The sequence below is a fragment of the Canis lupus genome, chromosome 10 (genome assembly GCF_003254725.2).
Source record: "Canis lupus dingo isolate Sandy chromosome 10, ASM325472v2, whole genome shotgun sequence".
In the NCBI taxonomy this organism is placed as follows: Eukaryota; Metazoa; Chordata; class Mammalia; order Carnivora; family Canidae; genus Canis; species Canis lupus.
Window position 1 is genome coordinate 49,599,907 of NC_064252.1, and position 21,787 is coordinate 49,621,693.

At 51.4% G+C, this 21,787-nt stretch overlaps 1 protein-coding gene and 1 long non-coding RNA gene across 2 annotated transcripts in view; one reads left to right on the top strand and one right to left on the bottom strand.

The window, feature by feature from the left end:
• The first annotated feature begins 8,025 nt into the window (after window positions 1–8,025).
• The window catches only part of RHOQ (ras homolog family member Q), a 39,737-nt gene continuing 25,975 nt past the window's right edge, over window positions 8,026–21,787 (top strand). Inside the window, exons 1-2 of the mRNA XM_025465898.3 lie at window positions 8,026–8,238; window positions 8,718–8,776. Of these exons, the coding sequence (XP_025321683.1) occupies window positions 8,097–8,238; window positions 8,718–8,776 (201 nt within the window). The 5' untranslated portion in view covers window positions 8,026–8,096. The remainder of the gene's footprint in view (window positions 8,239–8,717; window positions 8,777–21,787) is intronic.
• Window positions 15,763–21,615, bottom strand: LOC125756001 (uncharacterized). The gene is made up of 2 exons (XR_007413777.1): window positions 16,865–21,615; window positions 15,763–16,495 (listed from the first exon to the last, which is right to left on the bottom strand). It is a non-coding gene; the product is annotated as an uncharacterized LOC125756001 (long non-coding RNA).

Here is a 21,787-nt window from a genome sequence, read left to right on the forward strand (position 1 = left end):
TCGTCCGTTTCCTTACACCCCCCCCCCCATGTTCACATTTTCCTTTAAATCCTTGTATATATTTATGATGCCTTTTTAAGTCCTCGTCTGCTAATTTCATTATCTTTGTCATTTCTGTGTTTGTTTCCATTGACTGATTCTTCTCCTGATTACATTTCCCTACTCTTCTGCACGTCTGGTTATTCTTGACATTCTGAACTCTGTGTTGCTGAATGTCTGTATTTTGTTGTTGTCCTTTAAAAAAAATCATGAAATTTGTTTCATCTAGCAATCATGGTCATACTGGGTGAACTTAGTTTTTATGGGGCTTGTTCATAAACTTTGTTGAGGGGACCTCTAGCCCTTTTAACTCGAGGGCTAATTTAGCCCTTCTACTCATGTGTAACTTTTCTGGAGTTTCTACTGAATTTTCTGGGCATTCAACAAGGTCTCTCCACATTGGCTGGTTGAAAGTCGAACATGTTTCAGCCCTGTGTGAGTTTGGGGAACTAGCCCATGCTGCCTGGAAGTTCCTAAGCTAGCGATGAGGGGTTTCACTGCACGTATGCGCAGTGTAGTATCAGCAACACTCCCAAGAAGATAGTTCTGGAGATTTTGTTGCTGTTATAGTCCCTCTTTTCTGATACTCTGCCTTGAAAAATCTTCTGGCCATCTCCTCAATTCAGCAAGACTACTATGGCCTTTAGATTCCCCTTCATTGTGCTTTAATTCACAAGGCACTTCCCCCAGAAATTTAGGGTGACCGCTGAGCTTGTCCCATTTCTTTCTTTCTTTCAGGAACCACAATCCTATGCTATGTGCTGTCCAATATCTGAAAACAGTGATTTCATATATTTTGTGCAATTTTTGGCTTGCTTACATTCAGAAGGTTTTAGAGGCTGAGGATGTCCCCCCTAATGCCTAATGTGATGGTGCTAATAGGTGGGGACTTTAGGAAGTGACTGGTCATGAGGCCACAGCCTTTATAAAAGAGTGTGCACAGCTGTCACTCTGTACCAGGAACTTAAATATACCACAACCACCACCACTACTGCCTACCCTTAGGTGCCGCTTCCTCTGTCAGGAACTAAATTGTGTACCCACTGCTAAGCTATAACCCCTGTGCACAGTGTGCCCTGTATTTAACTCTAGTTGCACTAGCTCTGGAGTCTGACAAGGAAAGCAAGAGTCTGTCATTTTCAGCCTCTATAAGGGATGATCTTTTCTTCCCACCAAGACTCATGAAGTGGAGGATTCCTCCAATTCAAAATGTTGTTGTGATGCTAAGTAGCCCAAACATCCACCATGGAGGAACTACCATTAGTGAGTCTTTGATGGCTTTCTGGCACCCTTAGTACTGAAGCACGGAATAAAATCAGTGGTTTCATTTCTGGAAGAGGAATCTATGATCCAGTCCCCTTTGGAGCTTCTGATAGAGGGTCACTCCCAGATCATATGAGTATTCCTTACCAACAGCCTCTAGGGAAGTGTCCTATTCTATAGTTCAGCAATTGGTAGCAACACCATCAGTTATAATGACTGGTTTTCTGACCTCAGGTTGCAGGAGAAGACAGGAATACAGATGGCAAAATATTATTAATGGTTCTTGAACCAAAATTCTCAGAGACTAAGGCATACTTTTGAGTTCTCGGTGTGTAAGGAACTGGGAAAAAGGAATCTAGATGTATTCTAGGAGTTTGACGAGAAATGAAAACCAAGTGAATCAGTCTTATTGAATTTATTTATTGTTCTGATCATTAAGGACCACTGACCTTTAACAAATGCTGCAATGTCTAAGCCATTACTAACACCTTAGCTAAAGAAAATAATAACTGTGTGAGGTACATTATATCTAAGTCTTAAGAAAAAAGGATGCTGATAGGAGGCTTTGGTGGCAGGAAGGAAAAGAGGAATTGGTAGAGCATATGACATGATGCTGTGAAGTTGGGCCAGGTGGAGTCTGGGAAGCAGGTGAGCCCTTGGGAGAGAAAAAGCTCCAGTCTGAAAATATTGGGCATGTGTGGAGGAAAGAAGCAGAATAGAAGACAAGAATGGCCCAGGTAAAAGGATGATAACCATTCTACCTCCTTACCAATAATTCTAAGAAAGAGGTTCAGAGAGTAGAAGAGTAACTACTAGCGGTCAAGAATTAGGGATTCAGACTGAGCACAGATTTATATGTTGACAAACCAACTCACCAAAATCTGGAACAATTGACTTGGATCCTTCTCACTTCCCTCTTCCCTTGAATTTTGTTTCTCCTAAAGGTCTTTATTTCTAGTGTATCTTGGGGACGCCTAGGTACTCGGGTGTATGATAATCCAGATGGAATGGAATTGCCCATTGCCTCTCCAGTTCACATCCCCCCCCCCCATACTTGCCACTTATTGTGTGGGAATCACAGAATCTGAGTGGGAGCAAAACTCTGGCCTTTGGTTGTCCCTGATGGGCTTGATCAGTGTAGTCCCCCTTGTCACAGCAATGGTTTTAGGGATGAGCAGTAGCCCAGATATAAGGCAATAGCCATCAACATCATGCTGGCCACCATGACTGGTTCAGGGATGAACTAAGCTGATCTGATCAGAGGAAATCCAAGACATTTGTGCAATGAGTGAGTCAAGAGAAACTCTCTCTCTTCCTAGGCAGTATGGTGTAATGCCTGGATGACACAACAATTTGCCTTTTGGGAAAGAAGGCAACTTAAGTAGGAAGTTGACCCAAAGAGAAAAGAAAAACTGAGAGAAGTGTAGAAAAAATGGAACCAAGAGTTTTGATCAGGCCATGCCTGAAGCTCGAGCGACTTCTGGATGTTTTGACTTCTCTAGAAGTCCATATACTTCCTCTGCTGGTGAGGCCAAATGGGTTGACTTTCCTGTTTCTTACAACCCACAGAATCCTAGCCACTGTACCAAATGATCTCTTGGAATCCATTTTTTCATTTCTGGGGTAGATGTGAGGGGCTACAAACAAAATGACTACAAAATGAATATATTTTAGAGCTTTACTGTCTTTTGGAATTCTACACTCAACTTGGCTTAGGCAGCTGGTTGCATGGTTAGGAGTAGGAGATGGGAAAGTTGTTAAAAGTGAGCAAGAAGTCCAAAGAAGCAGTAGAGAAAATAAGAACAGGAAATTAAAAAGCAAAAGAGAGGGAGAAGGTGAATGTAAACATAACATAGAAGCCTCAGAGTTACCTTCCTCTTCTGCATGCTGGGTCACCAAGCCCAGCGGATTCTGTGGTCTACATATCCCCGATCCCCACGGCCTCCTCTTTATTATCATAGCAATGCTTGGTTCAGACCTTCATGACCTCTCTCCTCATGCTCTCTGTCTTTGCTCTCATGCCCTCCAAATTCATTTTCTATACCACCGCCAGAGTGATCTTCTCAAAAGGTAGCTCTAAACTTGTCATTTTCCCACTGAAAAACTTTTGATGCTTCCCTTATGTGGAACGTGGGAAATAGCTGAGCTTTGAAGACAGATCATTTTGAAATCTATCCTTGCCACTTACCAGCTGTGTGACTTTGGGCAAATTTCTTCATTTCTCTGCACATCACCCATCTCAACTATAGTAAGAGTCCTTTGGTTACTAGTGACAGAAAATGACTCCATACTCATTAGGCAAAAGAGGAAGAGGAGCTCATTAAGTCAAGTGACCAACTGAAGAATAGTACAGCAGAGTCCCAGGGATGACTAGAAAGAAGAACTCCCAAATAGCCAGTATTGTCTCTGCCCTTTTTGGCGGGTGGTGGTAAAGAAAGATTTGTACTTCCATTTTTGCTTCTCTCTGCATTTTTTAAAAGATTTTATTTATTCATGAGAGACACACACAGAGAGGCAGAGACACAGGCAGAGGGAGAAGCACGTTCCCTGCGGGGACCCTGATGGGGGACTCGATCCCAAGACCCCGGGATCACACTGAGCTGAAGGCAGATGCCTAACCACTGAGTCACACAGGAGTCCTTCTCTCTGCATTTTAGCTTTATTTTCTTGGATTGGTGATTTTGTGAACGATTGAAACATGAAACATGAATGACAAAGCGCTTCCAGGCTCACATCTTCTAGTTGAGTTAGCAAAGCAGGGGAGACTCCTGTTTTATTGTATTTTTTTTTATTTTTAAAACAGATTTTATTTATTTATTCATGAGAGACACAGAGAGAGAAAGAGGCAGAGACACAGGCAGAGGGAGAAGCAGGCTCCATGCAGGGAGCCCAATGTGGGACTTGATCCCAGGACTCCAGGATCGCACCCTGGGCCGAAGGCAGGTGCTAAACTGCTGAGCCACCCAGGGATCCCAGAGACTCCTGTTTTAAACCCCAAATTCAAACCTCTCAGGAAGGGCTCTGACTGTCCCATCCTGGATCAGGCACCCAATCAAGGCTAATCAACAGGGGTCAAGGGCAGGATGTGTAAGAAGATGGCAGCTGCTATTTAAATAACATGATCACAGAGCATAAATTTGAGAGAACATTTAGCAGACGCAAATGGTACTGTTCTGGAGAGACAACCTAATAGATGTTCTCCACAAATTTTATCTTGTGTGGTTGTTTTGGGGGCCAAATAAGACAGCCCACATAAAGGAGCACCAAGTACTCACACAATACCTGGGCACAGTGCACAGCTCTGCAAATTCTCAATTAAATTCCCAATTCAAAAATTAATTAATTAATTAAAAAATAAATTCCCAATTCAATACAAACCAGTTCCCCTGCACCACTACTCCTGTACTCTGTCCACCCTAGATGGCTCCCCAACCCCAAAAAGTTGTGTACTGTTTCTTTCTACCCTGTGCAGGGCTGTCTTTCCCAGCCATTTTTATCTTGCTCCTATTAGCCTCTTAAACCCCAGGCCAGTGATCCCCTTCTGCAAATCCCTCCTCAGCGCACCTAGGGCTAGGTACCAACAGCCTTCTCTGCGCTTCCAGAAGGCTGTTCTTTAGCCTCCAGTACAGCACTGACCGCATTATATAGTGATCACCTGTTTGCTCATCGGCTTGTTTCCGGCTCCCTCTCCAGTGATCCTGGCTTTCCAGCTCTTCGTCCCGCATCCAGGAACAAAGCCTGGCATCCAGTGGACCTCGGTAACTACTTGTTAAATGAAACACTGGATGAATCAATGAAGAGGAAGTAGAGGGAAAAGAGGAGAAGGCTAAGTATAGATTTCACTGTTCTCACACAGACCTGTTGTGTTCTGACATTTGCAGTCACAAAGGGAGAAAAGCAAGCCCAGAGTCTATGGGATGCTTAGAAACAAAGTTCTTCTTGTCCTTCCAATCCTGGAAATCAAAAACTGTTTTTAGGGATTTTTTGTTGTTGTTGTTGTTTCGTTTTTGTTTTTTGTAGTTTTTTTTTTTTGTTTTAACCACTTAAGGCATTATCTTCTTTGCTCATAGGAAAGTAAGCTTTCTGTTGAGATCTGTTTGGTCCTTCCAGCTCACCCATCCCTGCGCTGACCTGGGCATCCAGGATAAGTCCCACCCACCCCCCTTCCACATACACACTGGTGGAATCAGCCCAGAGCTCTAAGTATTCCTGGCAGTCAGTTTTGGTTTTTCTATGGGCCAAAGGGATGAGGTCACCATTGCCAGTGAAGTCATCAGTGCATGATTCATCTGACATCGGTTCCCCACTTTGAGGTCCTCTGACTTTCCCAGAGCTGGTGCCAGAGCATCCAGAACGTGGGATGCCATTTTCCAAGGTTCTGGAGCTGATGCTTCAGTTCCTTGGGTCCCTAGTAAGTATCTGCCCCTCTGAGAAGTATTTTAAGAACTGAGAGGAGGGACTCCTGGACAGGGTAAGCTTCTCAGAAGCTTCTCTCCTCCAGTGCCAGGACCGACCTCATAAAGGCCTTCCTCATGTCTGCAGCAACTGCTTCTCCCCTTGTCCCAAAACTTTCACCAGGATCTCTCAGGACACATTCTGAAGGGCTCCAGAATTCTCAAAAGTGAGACCTGATTCCACCCTTACGGATGAGCTCGCTTTTATGGCTGAGAAAGCTGAGGTCAGGAGAAGAGAAGTGACATGCCCAAGGGTAACACTGTTACCTAGTGTCAGAGCTGGGCCACACGCACTTTCCCTGCTGGGGGTACTCTGGTAGCTCCTTAACCTTTTCTGATAGATCTTTCTTTTAGAACACTAGTCTCTATAAATGTTGCCTAAAGAAATGGTCCTGTAGGCAAAGGGGACAAGACAAGTCCTCCTTTCTTTCCCTCTCACAGGAAGTGGCAGAGACTGGCCTTGAACCAGTATCTGACTTCAAGGCACTGTACCGCCTTCCTTAACCTGTCATTCAGTGCACACAAAATATCTTCCAGATTCACCACATAACCAGAACAGTGGGGCAACGCCAATACCCACACTTAGATCCAGATGCAGAGGTCCCGTGAGATGTTCAGTGTGATTCCACGGAGACCTTCCAATAATCTAGGAAATCTTTCTGGGACAGAGGAAATCAGATTTGAGGTTTGAGAGTTGAGGCCTGGGAAGTGAGGCATGGAGGCAGTCCCCAAAGTGTGTTCTGCGTCTTTGCCAGAATTAGCTGGAAGCCTTTGGGATAACCACGTTGCCTCTCTAGGTCTGTTTACTTACCTACAACCTCAGGGAGAGCTAAGGGAGATGGTCCAGTTGATCTCCGCAAAGCCTCTCAACACAGCATTTTCCAATTTTGTGAATCAATGAAAACAAGCCATTTCTCACATGTGGGGGTGGGTGGGGTGGGGAGGAGAAGGGGGAGGGGCGTGGTGTCTTTGTGGTGTGTACCCACTCCCCCACCCATGCCTAAGGATCAAAGCATCACTAGAGGCTGGCGAACGGGACCTGGCCAAGCTTGGCCCAGGCAGGGGCAGGGGCAGCGGCAGGGGCAGCGGCTGCCCCCCCCCCACCCATCACATGCCGAATCTCAGAGCAAGAGTGTCACTCCTCTGAGATCACAGCCTAACACCTTCGAAGGACAGTCTGGGCCGCAAGGGGACCTCAGAGAACGGTGCGAGGCACGGGATATTTGCCGCATCCGGAGCCCGTGGGGTCTCCCTTTGCTGGCTGGCTGGGGGTTGCTTCGGAGGTTCAAGACGCCGTAACTCCCTTAGTCACCGGTTTCAAAGTAGATGATTCAGGCTCCGTGCGGTGATGGGGAACCAGGCGAGGAGCTGTGGGACCACCGCCACCTCCCCCACCGCCCCACGCGCCTTAAAAAAAAAAAAATTTTTTTTTAACCCTTTCTCCCACCCCGATTTCTAGTTCCCTTGTGCACTTAGGGCCCGATAGGATGGATCCTGCCTTTCGGGTGCAGTTTAAATATATTTGCATAGTTTTGCACGACTATTGCGTCATCGTCGAAGTGGTCGTGGTTCCCCGAGAGGCCTCCTCGGCTTCTTCCAAGCACCGGGGCCTCTGGACGCTTCCGGGCGCTGCGGGCACTTGCGCGACGAGCCCTGGGCTCCTCCCGGGCCCCGCCCCCGCCCCTCCCCCGCCCGCGGCTCCGCCCCCCGCCCCCGCCCCCGCCCCCGCCCCCGCCCCGCGCGGGGAGTCAAGCTAGGGTGAGCGGCCAGGCCGGGCGGCGGCGGCGGCGGCGGCGGGCGGGGCGCGGGGCGCGGGGGCCGGGCGGGGCGCGGGGGCCGGGCGGGCGGCGCTCGGGGAGGCGCTCGGGGAGGCGCCGGGGCCCGCCCTCCTCCGGGGCGCAGCCGGGAGGGGCCCGGGCGCGCGCGGGGCGGGGAGAGCCGCCTGGCCCCTCCCCTCCGCCGCCCTCCCCAAAGTTGCCGTCTCCCCCGGGGCCGGCCGGTCTTATGATCCAGCGGATCCTCCGGGGGAGGCCGGGCCGGGGAGCGCGCGGGCGGCGGGCGGCGGGCGGCGGGGGCGGCGGGGGCGGCGGGGGCAGCGGGCGGGCGCGGCGAGCGGGGCCCGGGCGGGGATCCGGGCAGCGGCCGAGGCGGCGGCAGCGCCCCGGGCCCGCCGCCCCCTCCGCTCGGCGGGGGCCGCCGCTGCATGGGGCCGGGGGGGCGGCCGTGCTGCGCGGAGCGGCGGCGGCGGCGGCGGCGGACCCCCCAGGCGGGCTGGGGCTGAGCCCGGGGCCGGGGCGGGGGCTCCGGGGGGACCATGCCCGGAGGCCGGCCGGCCGCAGCATGGCTCACGGGCCCGGCGCGCTGATGCTCAAGTGCGTGGTGGTCGGCGACGGGGCGGTGGGCAAGACGTGCCTACTCATGAGCTATGCCAACGACGCCTTCCCGGAGGAGTACGTGCCCACCGTCTTCGACCACTACGCAGGTAAGGCTGAACTGCTGACTAAGGGGCCGCTCCCCGGCCGGGAACTTTGGAGCAACTTTGGCGGAGCCCCCTCGCCGCCTCCCCCGGGCGCGCTCCCCCCGCCCGGCCCCGCGCCGCCTCCCGGCCCCACCCCCGGGCCTCGGGGCGCCCGCTCCCGGCCCCCCGCGCCTCCCGAGCGCCGGGCGCCCTGGGCCGACCTCCTTGACCTTCCCACGGCCTCCTCCCGACGGCCCACGCCCCCTGGGGGGACGCTCGGGGCACCGGCGAGCCGTGGCCACGGGTGGGCAGCTGGGGCCACAGCACAGCCCGGCCCCCCGCCACTCGGCAGGGAGCCCGACGCTGGGGAGGAGGGGTGACACCTCCCGGGAGCGCCGCACGCCTCCGGAAGGACCGACAGAGCCGTCCTGATGGGGAGCCGGAGGGCCCCAGACCCTAGATAATCCGAGCTTCTCTCCCCGCCCCCGCTTCTGTCCTTGCAGTCAGCGTCACCGTAGGGGGCAAGCAGTACCTCCTGGGACTCTATGACACGGCCGGACAGGTGAGTGTCTTGGCCCCTGGCCCACACCCCCTTGCCTCTCCTCAATTCAGGCTGGCGGCAAATGCACCCTGAGGTGTCTCGGAGGGAGGGTGTGTCTTCGAGGGGCCCCTCTGGATCAAGTCTTTATTTCTTTTCTCAAGTCAGCAAATTAGGAAAAGGAAAACACACACACACACACACACACACACAAGCCGACAACAAACCCAGCCCAGCCCACCCCATGTGAACCCCTGGGCTGTGAAAGTTTTTGCCTGTGTGTGCTTTCTGTGTGGTGCCTGGTGTGTGGGTCCCAACTCCTGTTGCAAAGTGGCAGCGGCCAATCATGAAGCGCCCTTATTTTTAGTTGCAGATGACCAGGTCTCCCCCTCACAGCCTCTGTCTGGTCCCTCATTGGTGAGTGGTCTGCCTGCCTGAGGAGCCTGATTGGTGCAAAATGGCATCATCTAATATGATGGGAAGGCATTTGGTCCTGGTTATGTTTATTACAACATCATTGCACTCTGGGACTCGAGTCCCTGCAAACGTAATTTGTGGTGTTACCAGAGGACCACAGGGGAAAAAAAAAAAAAAAGAAAAGAAAAGAAAAGAAACAACAACCATCCAGCCACTCCCTGGGGTAGGGAGGAGGAGGAAGGGTTAGGAGTATGAATCTTGGAGGAAGAGCCCCCTCCCCCCCCCCCCCCCCGCCCCCACCCTTCTCTGGGAAGGCCAGGTGACTTTGTCTGGGTTTTCTTTGAGAGAGATTATTGTGCAGAAAGAAAACGGCACAGTCCTCCTGGCAGCCTCTGACCATTAGCAAATCGGAGGTTGGTTCTAAAGGATTAAAGTCTCCTTCCTCTCTGTCTCTCTTCCCAGGCTCACTTTTGCTGTGGGGCTGGGATGATTACGTATAATGAAGTTTTGCAGAATCCAGCCCTGTGATTAGACGTGAAACCTTGGGCAGAAGTTTTTCACGTGTCATGCAGACTTGAGTCCTTGAGGACGTGTGAACAGCTGAGGGCTTTAGAGAGTGCCTTGGGGGATCTCCAGGAGTACAGTTTCCTTATCTATAAAATGGGCTTCAGAAAGTTCTCTGTTCACATATTATATGCCAGACGCTTAGCACTGAATCTGGCGCACCCAGGGAGATGCTCAATAGAAGGGAACTATTCTTTGCAGCTTTTCTAGATTTGGAGTTCAGAGTTGTGGTACCAGGTTGAATTGAAGAATGTCTTACAGACGGTGTCTGGATGTGGCTTCTGGCTTCTAAACTGTTAAGTTAGAGGAGCATCTGAGGATAGAGAAACTGTTGGCAGGGCCAGGTGGCAGGGGCTGTCCCCTTTCTCCAAACCAACCCAAGTCAGTACAAGTTCTTAGCTTGCCAGGGCCCCTTTTGGGTGCCTGCCCTGTAGCTGTTACTTTATTCTATCAGAACGTGTGGAGGGCAAAAGGCAGAACCCAGTCAATTAAATAAGACCCGACTTTTGAACAGTACACTTGATAAATGACAGGTTGAAGTTTGGGATTGAAAAGGAGAGAAGTTTTTAAACACCGCCTCTAATTTTAACGTCTCTCACTACCGCCTCTTCCCCTTTCTCCTTTAACTTGTTACCATGACCATTCATTTGACCACGAGCCTATTCAACAGGATGTGTATATGTCAGACCTATTCTGTGCGCATTCAAATCCAACTAATACTTACCAAGTTCCTTCTGCATGTCAGGCATGGGGCAGCCACATGCAAATACTATTTTCTCCAAGAAGCAACCCCATGAGCAAAGTGATACTGTCTTTGCAGATGGGGAAACTGGGGCTCAGAGAGGCTAGGTAGCTGACCTCAGGTCACATAGCCAAGGACAGGTGTTGCTGGGACATGGACATGGGTCTGAATTTGCTCTGGTTTGAGGTGATTATACACACAGGAAGCCACTGGAAAGGCTGAGATGCCACTTGGGTTGATTAATCCAGAACCCTGTGGGTCTGTAGACCTGGGTACCTGGAATCTGGACAGCCATTCTCTGAGTGACAGTCATGCACTACCACTACAGTGGAAAGAACCCAGATCCAAATCATCACCCGAAGCTGGACCCACGCACAAAACCAGGGCTTCCCATAAGTTATTGTGATTGCTGTGTCCAGTGGAGATGGGAAGACACATACCAAACGGTATCAAACTATTAGTAAGGTTCAGTTACCCAATGATGTGACACCTACTCTATTGGCCAAGATGTGTTTTAGGGCCCCTTGGTGTTTGTCCTAGGATCTGGAACTTTTCCTTTTAGATCAGTTAGTGATAATTCATCTTTCAGCATTTAAGGGTTTATTACTAATAAGCAATCTTAGCAATGTCATCATCAATGAGATGAAGCGAGGAGTGCCCAGTGTATACCGAGCACCGGACAAAGAAAGCACCTGGGGGGACAAAGAAAGCACCTGGGGACGACGAAAGAGTAAATTTAAGATAGGGATCTGCCGTGGCTGATGATAGCATGGATAGAAGTATCTGAACCAGGTATCTGTTCATGTGTGCCAAATAGGAGACTCCTGTGTTGTACTTCGTCGTTGAGATCTCATGTCCCTATGAATCAGCACCAGATTAATAATAGTAATGATAACTAGACACACAGACATGCATACACACACACGTTACATATAGAGAGACATTTTTAAGCCTCACAGACAGCAGAGAGAAGCCCACAGGCTTTGAAACCAAAGAAGCCTGGGCTCAGATCTCTACCTTGTACTAGCCATGTGATTCTAGCTGTATTTAACCTTCTTTGGGCATCTGGTACAAATGTGCACAATTAGAATCTATGCTGCTTACTGTATGTGAAAGCAGCTGGCACCTGTTCTTCACTCATAGTAAATGGGTAGAAATTTTACAAGAAATTATTGTACCTCACTCTGGGCAGTTTGGCTGGGGGGGAGGGGGTCACAGGTGGAGGAGGATAGTGTATTATGTCTGGAGTTGATAGAAATTCCACTAGATGCCAGATCCTAGAACCTCTTGACCAGAGGAATGGTGCCAGCTTATACTTCAGGATTCCCACCGTCCCCGTCACTGGACCTGTGGACGCAGTCCAGAGCTCCCTGCACTGGGTGCCCTGTGGTATCAGAGGGTGTCCTTTCTCCATCAGAGCCTGTATGCCCAGGGATGTAAGAGAAACTTAGAAAAACTAAGAGTTCAGTATACACGTTGAGAAAAAAGTGGGGTATGTAGTAGGTTTCTGCTGGTTGTGCTTTGGGAGGTAAGACAGGCTTGAGGAGGAAGCAAGCAGCACTGGAAAAAGTCACTTTCTTCCGATAATCTTTGCTTAAAACGGTCACTCACTGTATTTGAATAACAGAAATAGCGCCTCCCCTGGGTTGGAACCTCTAATCTGTGTGCTCACTCTTGGTCTCCTTTTTGACCCCAATCAAGTTCAAAGCCAGAAGTAACATTAGCCCAATTTACACATTCAGGAACATAAGACCTGACTGTAGTAGGTGATCTTTTGGCTTCCAGAGGAGGTTGCTTCCCCCTTGGCCTCTGTGACTGTTGGCAGAGAGAGAGAGAGAGGGAGGGAGGGAGAGAGAAAGAATGAATGAGTATGAATGTGAGTTTGTTGGGTAGCTGTAGTCTCCATCACGGGCACTGCCTGGACACATCACTCCACATCCCCACCACACTTGGCCCAAGGGAAGCCCCCCTCTCTTGGCCGAGCCCCTGAGTGTTCCCGGGAGCGGCCTGACATTTCGACTGCCCAGCACTTTGGAGTGGAAGTTGAGGGCAGAGGTGGCTTCCTCCTCCCCGGGGGCCTTGTGAAGGGGTCTGGCTTCCGGCCTGGGACTCTGTGGAGCTTCTCTTTTCTTGTCCGGCTGCCAGGACTTCAGCGTGTGCTCTGCAGCAGCAGCCCCTCGCTCAGGGAGGGACTGGACAGGCAATATGCTCCCTCAGGCCTCTGTGCTGTTTGGAGCTCAGGGGAAGCGGGAAGAGCTCTTGCTCTCTGAGCAGAGGAGCTGGTGGGGAGCTGCCTGGCAAGCTGCTCTTGAGCTTCGGGCTGCAGGCTGACCTCTTAATCCTTGGCAGGAAGGCAGAACTTGATACCCTGACCCGGGAAGGACTGACGCCCAGTTTATCCCAGGTCCCAGAATACCCACGCTCAGGAGGGTGTGTGTTGCGGGTTGCGTTTAGGTTCCCTGAAGTTCCAGATTTAGCCCCTGACTCGGTGTATGGAAGTCCATATGGATGCTTTTGGGTGTGCTGTTGCTATGTCTGTTGATTTAAACACGCACAGGTTCAAGGATGCATATACGAGAGCTATAAATATCCTTAACTTAGGTGTCCCTGGGGTTGGCTTTTCAGTGACAAGTGAGATCTGTTTCTTCCTTGACATAGCGCAGCAGCTGTGGCTGCCCTCCAAGCCCTCTGGGGAACCAGGGAAGTACTTTCCCTCCAGAAGGGAATCTCCAGGGGAGGCAGCCCTGGAATGCCCCACCTTCTGTGTTTCATGGGGTGGCACCTTAGGGCCTCCTAGAATGGGAAGGAGCCGGGGGAAGGGCCAGAGTTTGCCACTCATCAGGCTCCTCCCTTCAGGCAGCCATCCTCACTGTACCTGTGAAGGTAGACTTTTGCCAGATGGGGAAATTGAGAGTGAGCAGGCCTATGGAAACTGGACAGACATGTAATTAGGAAAAAGGATTTTCTTACTTGGCAGGGGAGGGCCCGCAGGGAACATTAGTAGGGCTTAGGAAGCACCCACTCGCATCACAGAGACCCCAGGTGCCAGCAGCCCCACACTGCATCCCCAAAGAGCCCCGAGAGCAGAGTTTGGGAGGAGCTTCAACAGGTGAGCTGCTGGCACCGAGCATCCTGGTTTCCCTTAGTAACCTACTGTAGATTTGTCGTCTGTGCGTTTTCCCTAACCTTTTTAGAAGTTATTTATATCCCTAGCCTGTACCACATTACACAGAATGCTCGTTTCCTCCTCTGCGTTGGGAAGGTGGACAGCCTTCGGTGGGCTCCAAAGCCTCTGCAGTGACTGAATGCCCTGTGTGCCCCTTCTTGTCACTCCAAAGCGGGTTTGGGATCTGTCAGCACAGACCGTGGTCCAGCACGCGGGAGCCTCAGGGAGGGGATGGTCTGTGTCAGCTCTCGTTGGTTCTGGGTGTGTGCACATGGGCCCTGTCCCCCTCCCTGGCCCTCTGATCTGGCTGGCCCCTCCACTTGTGTCATGATTCTCTCGAAGTTTACTGACGTTTACACTCCGGGAGCCAGGGCTTCCCAGCAGGTGTATCAGAAGCGGGTGTTACAGGTGTGCTCAGATCCCATCCTCTCAGGCTCTGGGAGGGCCGGGGGAGGGGTGCGGTGTTCAGCCTCAAGGGGCCTGAGCATATGTTGTCATTTCTGTGTGTGCCAGGATGTGAAAAAGGTGGGAAGCATTGTTTCACAGCTCATGGGTCAGGGGCCTTTTGGGGAACTGGGTATTCGCGGTTTTGTTGTGGAATTTGGGGTTTCAGGAGATGAGCCCTAACAGTATTACAACAAGACAAAACAAAGCAGCTTTCCGTGGGGGTATCAGTTTCTAGCAATGACACATGTGTTGGCAGCAGCGGGTACGCCAGGAGGCCTCAGATACAGAAGAGCAAACTGCAAGGAGGAGGGCAGAGAAGTTAACGAAGAACTAAAACCAGAGGCCACACATGTCTTTAAAAATTAAAATTTGAGAGCCTCAGCTGGATTTCCTTTCACTCAGAGGGGCTTGGTTTTGCCCTAATTTGGCAAGCTTGGATCAAGGAGCAGCTTTCCTTGCCCTCAGCAGTTTGCTGTTCCTCTTTTAGTTTCTGGCAGGCAATTGCTTGTACGGGGAAGCGCGCAGAAGCGCGGGGAGGTGGGCAGCGGGGTGGCCTGGTGGTGGCTGGTGGCCTGTGGCCGCTTCACGCGAGCTCTCCCGGGCTCCCCAAGTCGGGGTCTCCCACGCCCACTGCCTGCCGGGCCCTCCGGGGCCAGTTCTTGCTCTCTGAGCTCTGTGAGGACCGTGGGCTGTGACTTTCCCCCACAATTCCAGCACTTAGTCTGGTGCCTGGGGCGTGCAAGGCGCGCAACAAATATTTCTTAGATTGAGCTGATGCCTCTTTGGCTGTCAGCTTATTTCTCCTAAAAGGTTAACCAAAGACTAAGCTTTGGTTAGTTTTGATGCTCGGGTGCTCAGTCCATGGAAGCGAGGGCGATGGTCCAGGCCAGCTTTGGGGGCTCCCCAGCAGTTCGGCTCAGGTGGCGTTGATGCAGGGCCTGCTCTGGGTTCCGCTCTCCTGTGGGGGAACGGAGGAGTCAGATTGTCTACACGGCTGGGAAAGCTCATCCTGTGAAGCTGGGTGCTGCATGGTCCCAACCGAGAAGAGGTGGTGGGGCTGAGCTTTGCGGAAGACATCGGCTTTCGGGAAGAGGTGGGAGAGAGTAGGGTGTACTGGTGGCTGCCCCACTGGCCCCAGCACTGCACTGCCAGGGCCCACTTCCCAGTGAGGGGGTCTTAGCCTCTCAGAAACTCAGTTTTTCTCATCTGTAAAATGGGTACACGAGGATGTACCTCCTCGTGGAGTCATTGGATCCAACCAGAGCTTCCTAGCTCTGGGGCTCAAGGGAATGGGGTAGGGCCTGGACCAGGGATCCCTGGGCTTGGGCTGTCCCTTCCAGCGGGGGCCATCCCACCTCAGTCATTTCACTGCTGGCCCCTCCACTCCACCATGTGCAGAACTCATGATCTCTTCTCTGCTCCATGAAGTGAAAGCTTGGGGGCGTTGGATTAAATGAGGTCATGCAGGCAGAGGGTCACGGGGAACTCACATTCTAGGTGGGGAGGAAGAGCATGGGGAGCATAGGCATGGGGGAGTCCCAGATGTGTCTTCCTGGACCCCAGATCCCTGGTATCAGTGTCAACTTGTGGAGCAGGGCTGATCCCTAAATTATGGAGTGTTTCACCTGGTAACTGACACCTCAGTAATTAGAGAGATATTAATCTGGCGCAGCGTTGCTTCTTGATTTTAATAGAACAGAAAGCAGGGGGAGGGGGAAGGGACTTTATTGTTGTCACTGTCTCTTTTCAAATGACTGGTGGGAGTAGGGAACCAGCCGCCTCTCTCCCAGTCCCCAGACTTGCCAGCCGTGCCCAGACTCAGGGTAGAATTTGGGGTTTAATAACAACACACTCCCCACTGAGTGGCATTTTTACAGAGTGCGAAGCATGTTGCCTTCGGTACCTCCTGGAGGCCTCTCACCCGCTAGGTGAGTAAAGGATGCAAGTGGTGTTTGCCTCCTTTTGCAGGTTCAGGGAGGGTAGGTGACTCGTTCCAGGCCACGGAGCTGGGAAAAGGCGACAGCAAGTTGACAGGCAAGCTGTCCCTCACCACATCCTGGGATCTTTATGTTAAAGCTCTCACGCAAATAGCTCCATGGTGTCAGGTGTCTCTTTTACATCGCATATATTCTGTTGTTGCACGTTTCATGCAAAAAGTAAATTCCGAGCCCATCGTTTTTCTAGCGAGAAGAGCTGCGGAATGGTGTCTGTAGGTCGAACAGTAGGGCTGTTGCTGAAGCGGCTCCTCCACACCGCGCCCCGGAAGTTAAGGATGCTTCGTCCATCTGTTCATTGACCTGCACTCTGGCTTCGAGAGGCCTTCCCCTGGGGGTGCAGGTGGCGGCAGTGCTGGTGAGGGTGTGCAGGAAGCTCGGTGCTATTTGCTGCATACAGGTGTCGCCTTTTCCTGGGAAGGGGGGACCCAGAAGGTTCTATGTTGACTTAAGCTGACTGTCCTCCAGCTGAGGAGGCAGGACGCCCTCCCCACCCCTTCGCGTCTTTGCCCTGGCTTGGCCTGCTAGCCTTGACTTGACATGACTTGCTATTTGGGGGCTGCCGGCGGGGGGGGGGGGGGGAGGGGCGGGGCAGCTTCGGCCTGCCAAGGTGCCTTACCTGCCCCGATAGGGGCAGTCCCGGGCCTGCCTTCCTCCAAGGCTTCTTATTTAGGTGAAAACTGTTTCCAACGGAAACATTTCCAATCTGTCCCACTTACAATGGAACATTCCCTGTTTCGAGCCGCAGTCGGCCTCTCCCACCCACTGGTGATTTGGCTCACCTTCCTGAGCCGTCCCCACGGATGCCGGGTCCGCGTGGACTCCTTTCCTCCTGCCCCCGGTGCACGCCCCGGGCTGCCCGGACATGATGAAAACATTCGCACAGTCAGTCAGCAAACAGTCCCCGAGTGCGGCATCTGGATGGGGACCCGGCAAGGGGCAGGCCTGCCCCTGGAGCTCCCAGGTGGCCGAGGGATGGGCAGCCCCGAGGGGCCGGGTCTGTCCTGATCCGGGTCCTCCAGGTTGGCCCGCAGGTGGAGGGAGTGCCCAGATTGGATTCGCACAGGTGCTGGGTGCTCCGCAAAAGTTAGAGTCACTGCTCTGGTTCCCCATGCGCTCCTCGCTCCTCGGGCCACAACCCAGCTCCTGGGAACTGGTGAGAAATCCAGTTTCTTAGCTCCGCCCTGGGCCTGCTAAATCAGAAGCTGGGGGACGGCTGTGTCACCGCAGACCCTGCGGCGACTCTGGTGCCGGCTAAAGGTCACAGCCCCTGGTTCAGGCACGTGTAGGTACTTACTGTCCTCTGGTAGCAAGCCGCCTCCCCTCCGCCCCTCCCCGGCCAACCCACTCCCCCCTCGATCCCCTGCTCCCCACCCCCCCACACCACATTACACCACACACGTGCACACCACACACACACACACCACATATACACCACACACAGATACACATATCACATACACCCCGCACACACTGCTTATACACCACACACATACACACACCACATATGTACACACATACTATATTACATACACATTGCACACACACATGCTATACATACAGCCCATATACACCACACACACACCACACATATACCACACTTACACCACACATACACACACATACCCTCTTGTAACTACACTTCACACACACATACACATATTGCCACATGCATACTACACGCATGCACACACACCTCATACACACACACCCTATACACATCACATATACACCACACACACACTGCACACACACAAACAGTACACACAACACATACACACAGACATCACACATGTGCACCCTTCTACATGGTTCCTGGAGTGCAGGGAACATTATTTATTCACTTTTTAACCCCCACCCCAGCAAATGCACCTCCACACACCCCATCTCTCGTTCTTCACTCTTGGCTGGGACTCTCCATATTCGTTGGAATGAATCGAAACTGCTATGTAGCTCACCTGGTGCAGATGGGGCCAAGGGCACTATCAGAAGAAATTTGAAAGGGAACTTCCTCAGCTGCCCTTGGCTCCCTTGATGTGCTGTCTGGCCTGGGGCTGTGCACACAGTAGGCCCCGCTGGTATTCCTTGATGAGGTCTAAGTCCCAAGGCATATTTTTTCTCCTGTGCATTAAGTAGCTGGACAGGTTGGGGCATGGGCCCTGCTCTGGTCACTGTAGCTGAGGTTAGCACTCTGGGTGGTGACAGACCTGCCCCTGAGGACTATGCCAGTTTGGTTTGTACTAAATTAGTTCCAAAGCAACAGATGGGCTGTGACGTCCTTTTGTATTAAAACTCCCCAGGCAGGTCACCAGGAGGGGTTGGAGGAAGGGCTGTTACTCAGACATGCTTCTCGGCAGTCCTGACTCTGGCTGACCAAAGCCTTCTGTGGGAGCGTCCTTCTCGTCCATTCTCCTGGCCGGCTGGCCTCCCTCCCTCCCTCTCTCCTTCCTTCCCTTCCTTCTTCCCATTCTTTCTCTGTCTCTCTCTCTCTCTCTCTCTCTCCCTCCTCCCACTCTGTCTTTCTCTTTCTTTCCAAAATTTTTTTTTTTTTTAATTCATGAGAGACACACAGAGAGATGCAGAGACACAGGCAGAGGGAGAAGCAGGCTCCATGCAGGGAGCCCCGCGTGGGACTTGATCCCGGGTCTCCAGGATCACGCCCTGGGCCAAAGGCAGGCGCTAAATCGCTGAGCCACCCAGGCTGCCTTCTTTCTTTTTTTCCAAACTTATTTCAGCATAGAAAAACTGTCCTCTTTCAGATGGCATGATGGTTGGGATTATAAATGTGTTGGCTCAAAGTATGCCCCCTCTAAGAGCTGCCAGTGAGAGAGAACATTTATTCCTGATTGTCCAGTTCAATTAAAATGCCATTTACCCCAGCTTACTTTTCAAAGGGCTGTCCTCCCCCGTGAGCTAGCTCAGGGCTCACATTTATTACCTTAAGGTGTTTCTAGTGGGTTCTGGCTCTGGGGGTGCGGGGGGGTGGTGTCGGGAAGGGGCTGGATGTGAGGGGGAAGAGGTGAGAGGTGGCAGGGTCCCTGCCTCCTTCAGTCTGGGGTGTGTGGAAAGGCTGAAGCCTTCATCCAGGTCTTTGTCCAAGCCTGAAGAAAGTGAGAAGGTCCTCCTGGTTGAGGCACCCTGTGACCTCCTCCTCTGTGACTCCAGCCATCTTGCACTTGAACCCCTTCTTTGAATTTCATCAGAGAAATTGTAGGCCACAGTCTAGCATTTGGTCTTACTCATGTAGAAATCTTTACTCAGCACCCAGATTTTCAGCGCCCAGAGGGCTGCTGCATGTGCACAGCATTTAGCACAAGATTGGGGAATCCCAGTAGGGGCTAGATGAGTGTGGAATTTGGAGGAATCTGTCAGAAAGTTTATTCTGGGGATCCCTGGGTGGCTCAGCGGTTTAGTGCCTACCTTTGGCCCAGAGCGTGATCCTAGAGTCCTGGGATCGAGTCCCACGTCGGGCTCCCTGGATGGAGCCTGCTTCTCCCTCTGCCTGTGTCTCTGCCTCTCTCTCTCTCTCTCTCCCTCTGTGTGTGTGTGTGTTTCATGAATAAATAAAATCTTTAGAAAAAAAAAGTTTATTCTGGAAAGAACCTTTCCAATCACAACAGTGCATCTTAAAGGGGATTCTGATCTGTCTGGACATTATTCAAAGTCTTTAAAATCAGATTATAGGTGGTCATAAAGCATTGCCCATTTAAAGCGTTAATAGAACTCATTTCTTAACTCATAGAACCCATTAGCAGAAAGGCCGCCAGGTCTATTAGGAGAAAATATTGACCAGGATGTGAACTGTTCTCCAGCAAGTCTGGATCTCTAGGAGTCCTGCAGTGTGTTTTATGTCAGGCGTCCCTCCAGGGTGTCCTGTGGCACTCTGTTCAAGGTGGGGGGGGGGGACGTGGGGGGAATGGGGGGTGAGTGGGCTGACTTGTTCAGCTTGGCCTTGAGAGGAGGGGAGACCGCAGTGCTGCCTGCTTCCCTGCCGGGAGCTGTGCCATCCTGCTGCCCCACCTAACAGAGCAGTGTGGAAGCACCACAGCTGGTGTTGGTATAAGGAAACTGAGTCCTCAGAAATTCCTAGTGGACCAAGCCATTTGGGGTATAAGTTTTCCTTTTCTTTCCTTTTCAAAAATTGAGATATAGGGACACCTGGGAGGCTCAGCCGTCGAGCACCTGCCTTTGGCTCAGGGCATGATCCCGAGGTCTGGGATCGAGTCCCACATCGGGCTCCCTGCAGGGAGCCTGCTTCTCCCTCTGCCTACATCTGTGCCTTTCTCTGTGTCTCTCATTAATAAATAAATAATATCTTTTAAAAAATTTAAAAAATAAATAAAAATTGAGAGATAATTCACATTCACTGGATTCTATATATTTACAAAGTTGTGCAACCATCACCACTGTTTAATTCCAGAACATTCTCATCATCCCCTCAAGAAACCCTATCCCCATCAGCCATCACCATTCATGCTCCTGTCCCCCCAGCCCCTGGTAACCACTAAACTGCTTCCTATCTCTGTGGATTTGCCCGTTCTAAACATTTCATATAGATTGAATTGTGTGATATGCAGCCTTTTGTATCAGGCTTCTTTCACTTCGTGTAATGTTTTCAAAGTTCTTCCATTTTATAGAATGTATCAGTAGTTCATTCGTTTTTATGGCTGCATAATCTTTATCTTTCCTTTTTATTCCTTTTGTTCAGCCTTTATTACACAGACACTCTGCCCCAGGCTCTGGTTACCAGCTTTTGGTGCCGAGGCAGAAAGTAAAGCTCTGCTGGATTTGTGCTGCTGGTGCTGTCTTCACCTCTGCCTCAGGGAGGGGTGGAGCTGGTCTCCCGTCCCCCTTTCCCGTGTTCTGGTTCCATCTCTACCTCTGTTCATAGTCTCCCAAACCACCCCCCCTCCACACACACGCCTTGTGTCTTTATTCACCAGATATAAGAGTATCTGTTAAACATAAGTGGGGTGAGGAATAAAGACTGATCAGGTAGGAATTTAGATCCCAGTAGGAAGAGAAGATGTATACAGGTGACCAAAATGCAAATGCAAGTAGAAATGTGATGTGTAGAAAGAAGGAAAGAGAGAGAGAGAGAGAGAGAAAGAAAGAGAGAGAGAGAGAGAAAGAAAGAAAGAAGAGGGAGGGGAGGAGAGAAAAAAGGAAAAGAAAAAAGAAAAGTGATGTGCCACAAGAAGGTGACAATGGTAAAATGTGAGGGGTGACATAAGGGTGTCATACTGCTTGGCTCCTTGCCCAGAGCCTCACAGATAGTGGGGCCATTGAGATTCAGAAACACAATCCAGGCCCCCACGGATCAGTGGGTCCATGGGTCTGATTTGTGTTAACTCGTAAGAGATCCAGAAACAAATGAGGTTGCCAAAGGCTTAATTTACCATGTGGTCTCGGTGGAAAAATAAACACAAGACATAAACCTAAAGCTCACAAAAGAAGAAAAGCATGCAGTCTCCCCCCTCGTCCCTGGCTTTGCTCCCCACAGCTTCAGTTACCTGTGGTCCACTGCGGTCCTGCGCACCCTCCTTCTGACATGTCGTCAGAGGGGCCACAGTCTCCTGACATGAGGTCACAATGCTTACGTCATTCACCTTGCTGCATCTCCTCTCGGGGGCATTTTAGCATCTCACAGCATCACAAGAAGAAGGGCAAGTACAGTACAGTAAGATATGTCGAGAGAGGGACCA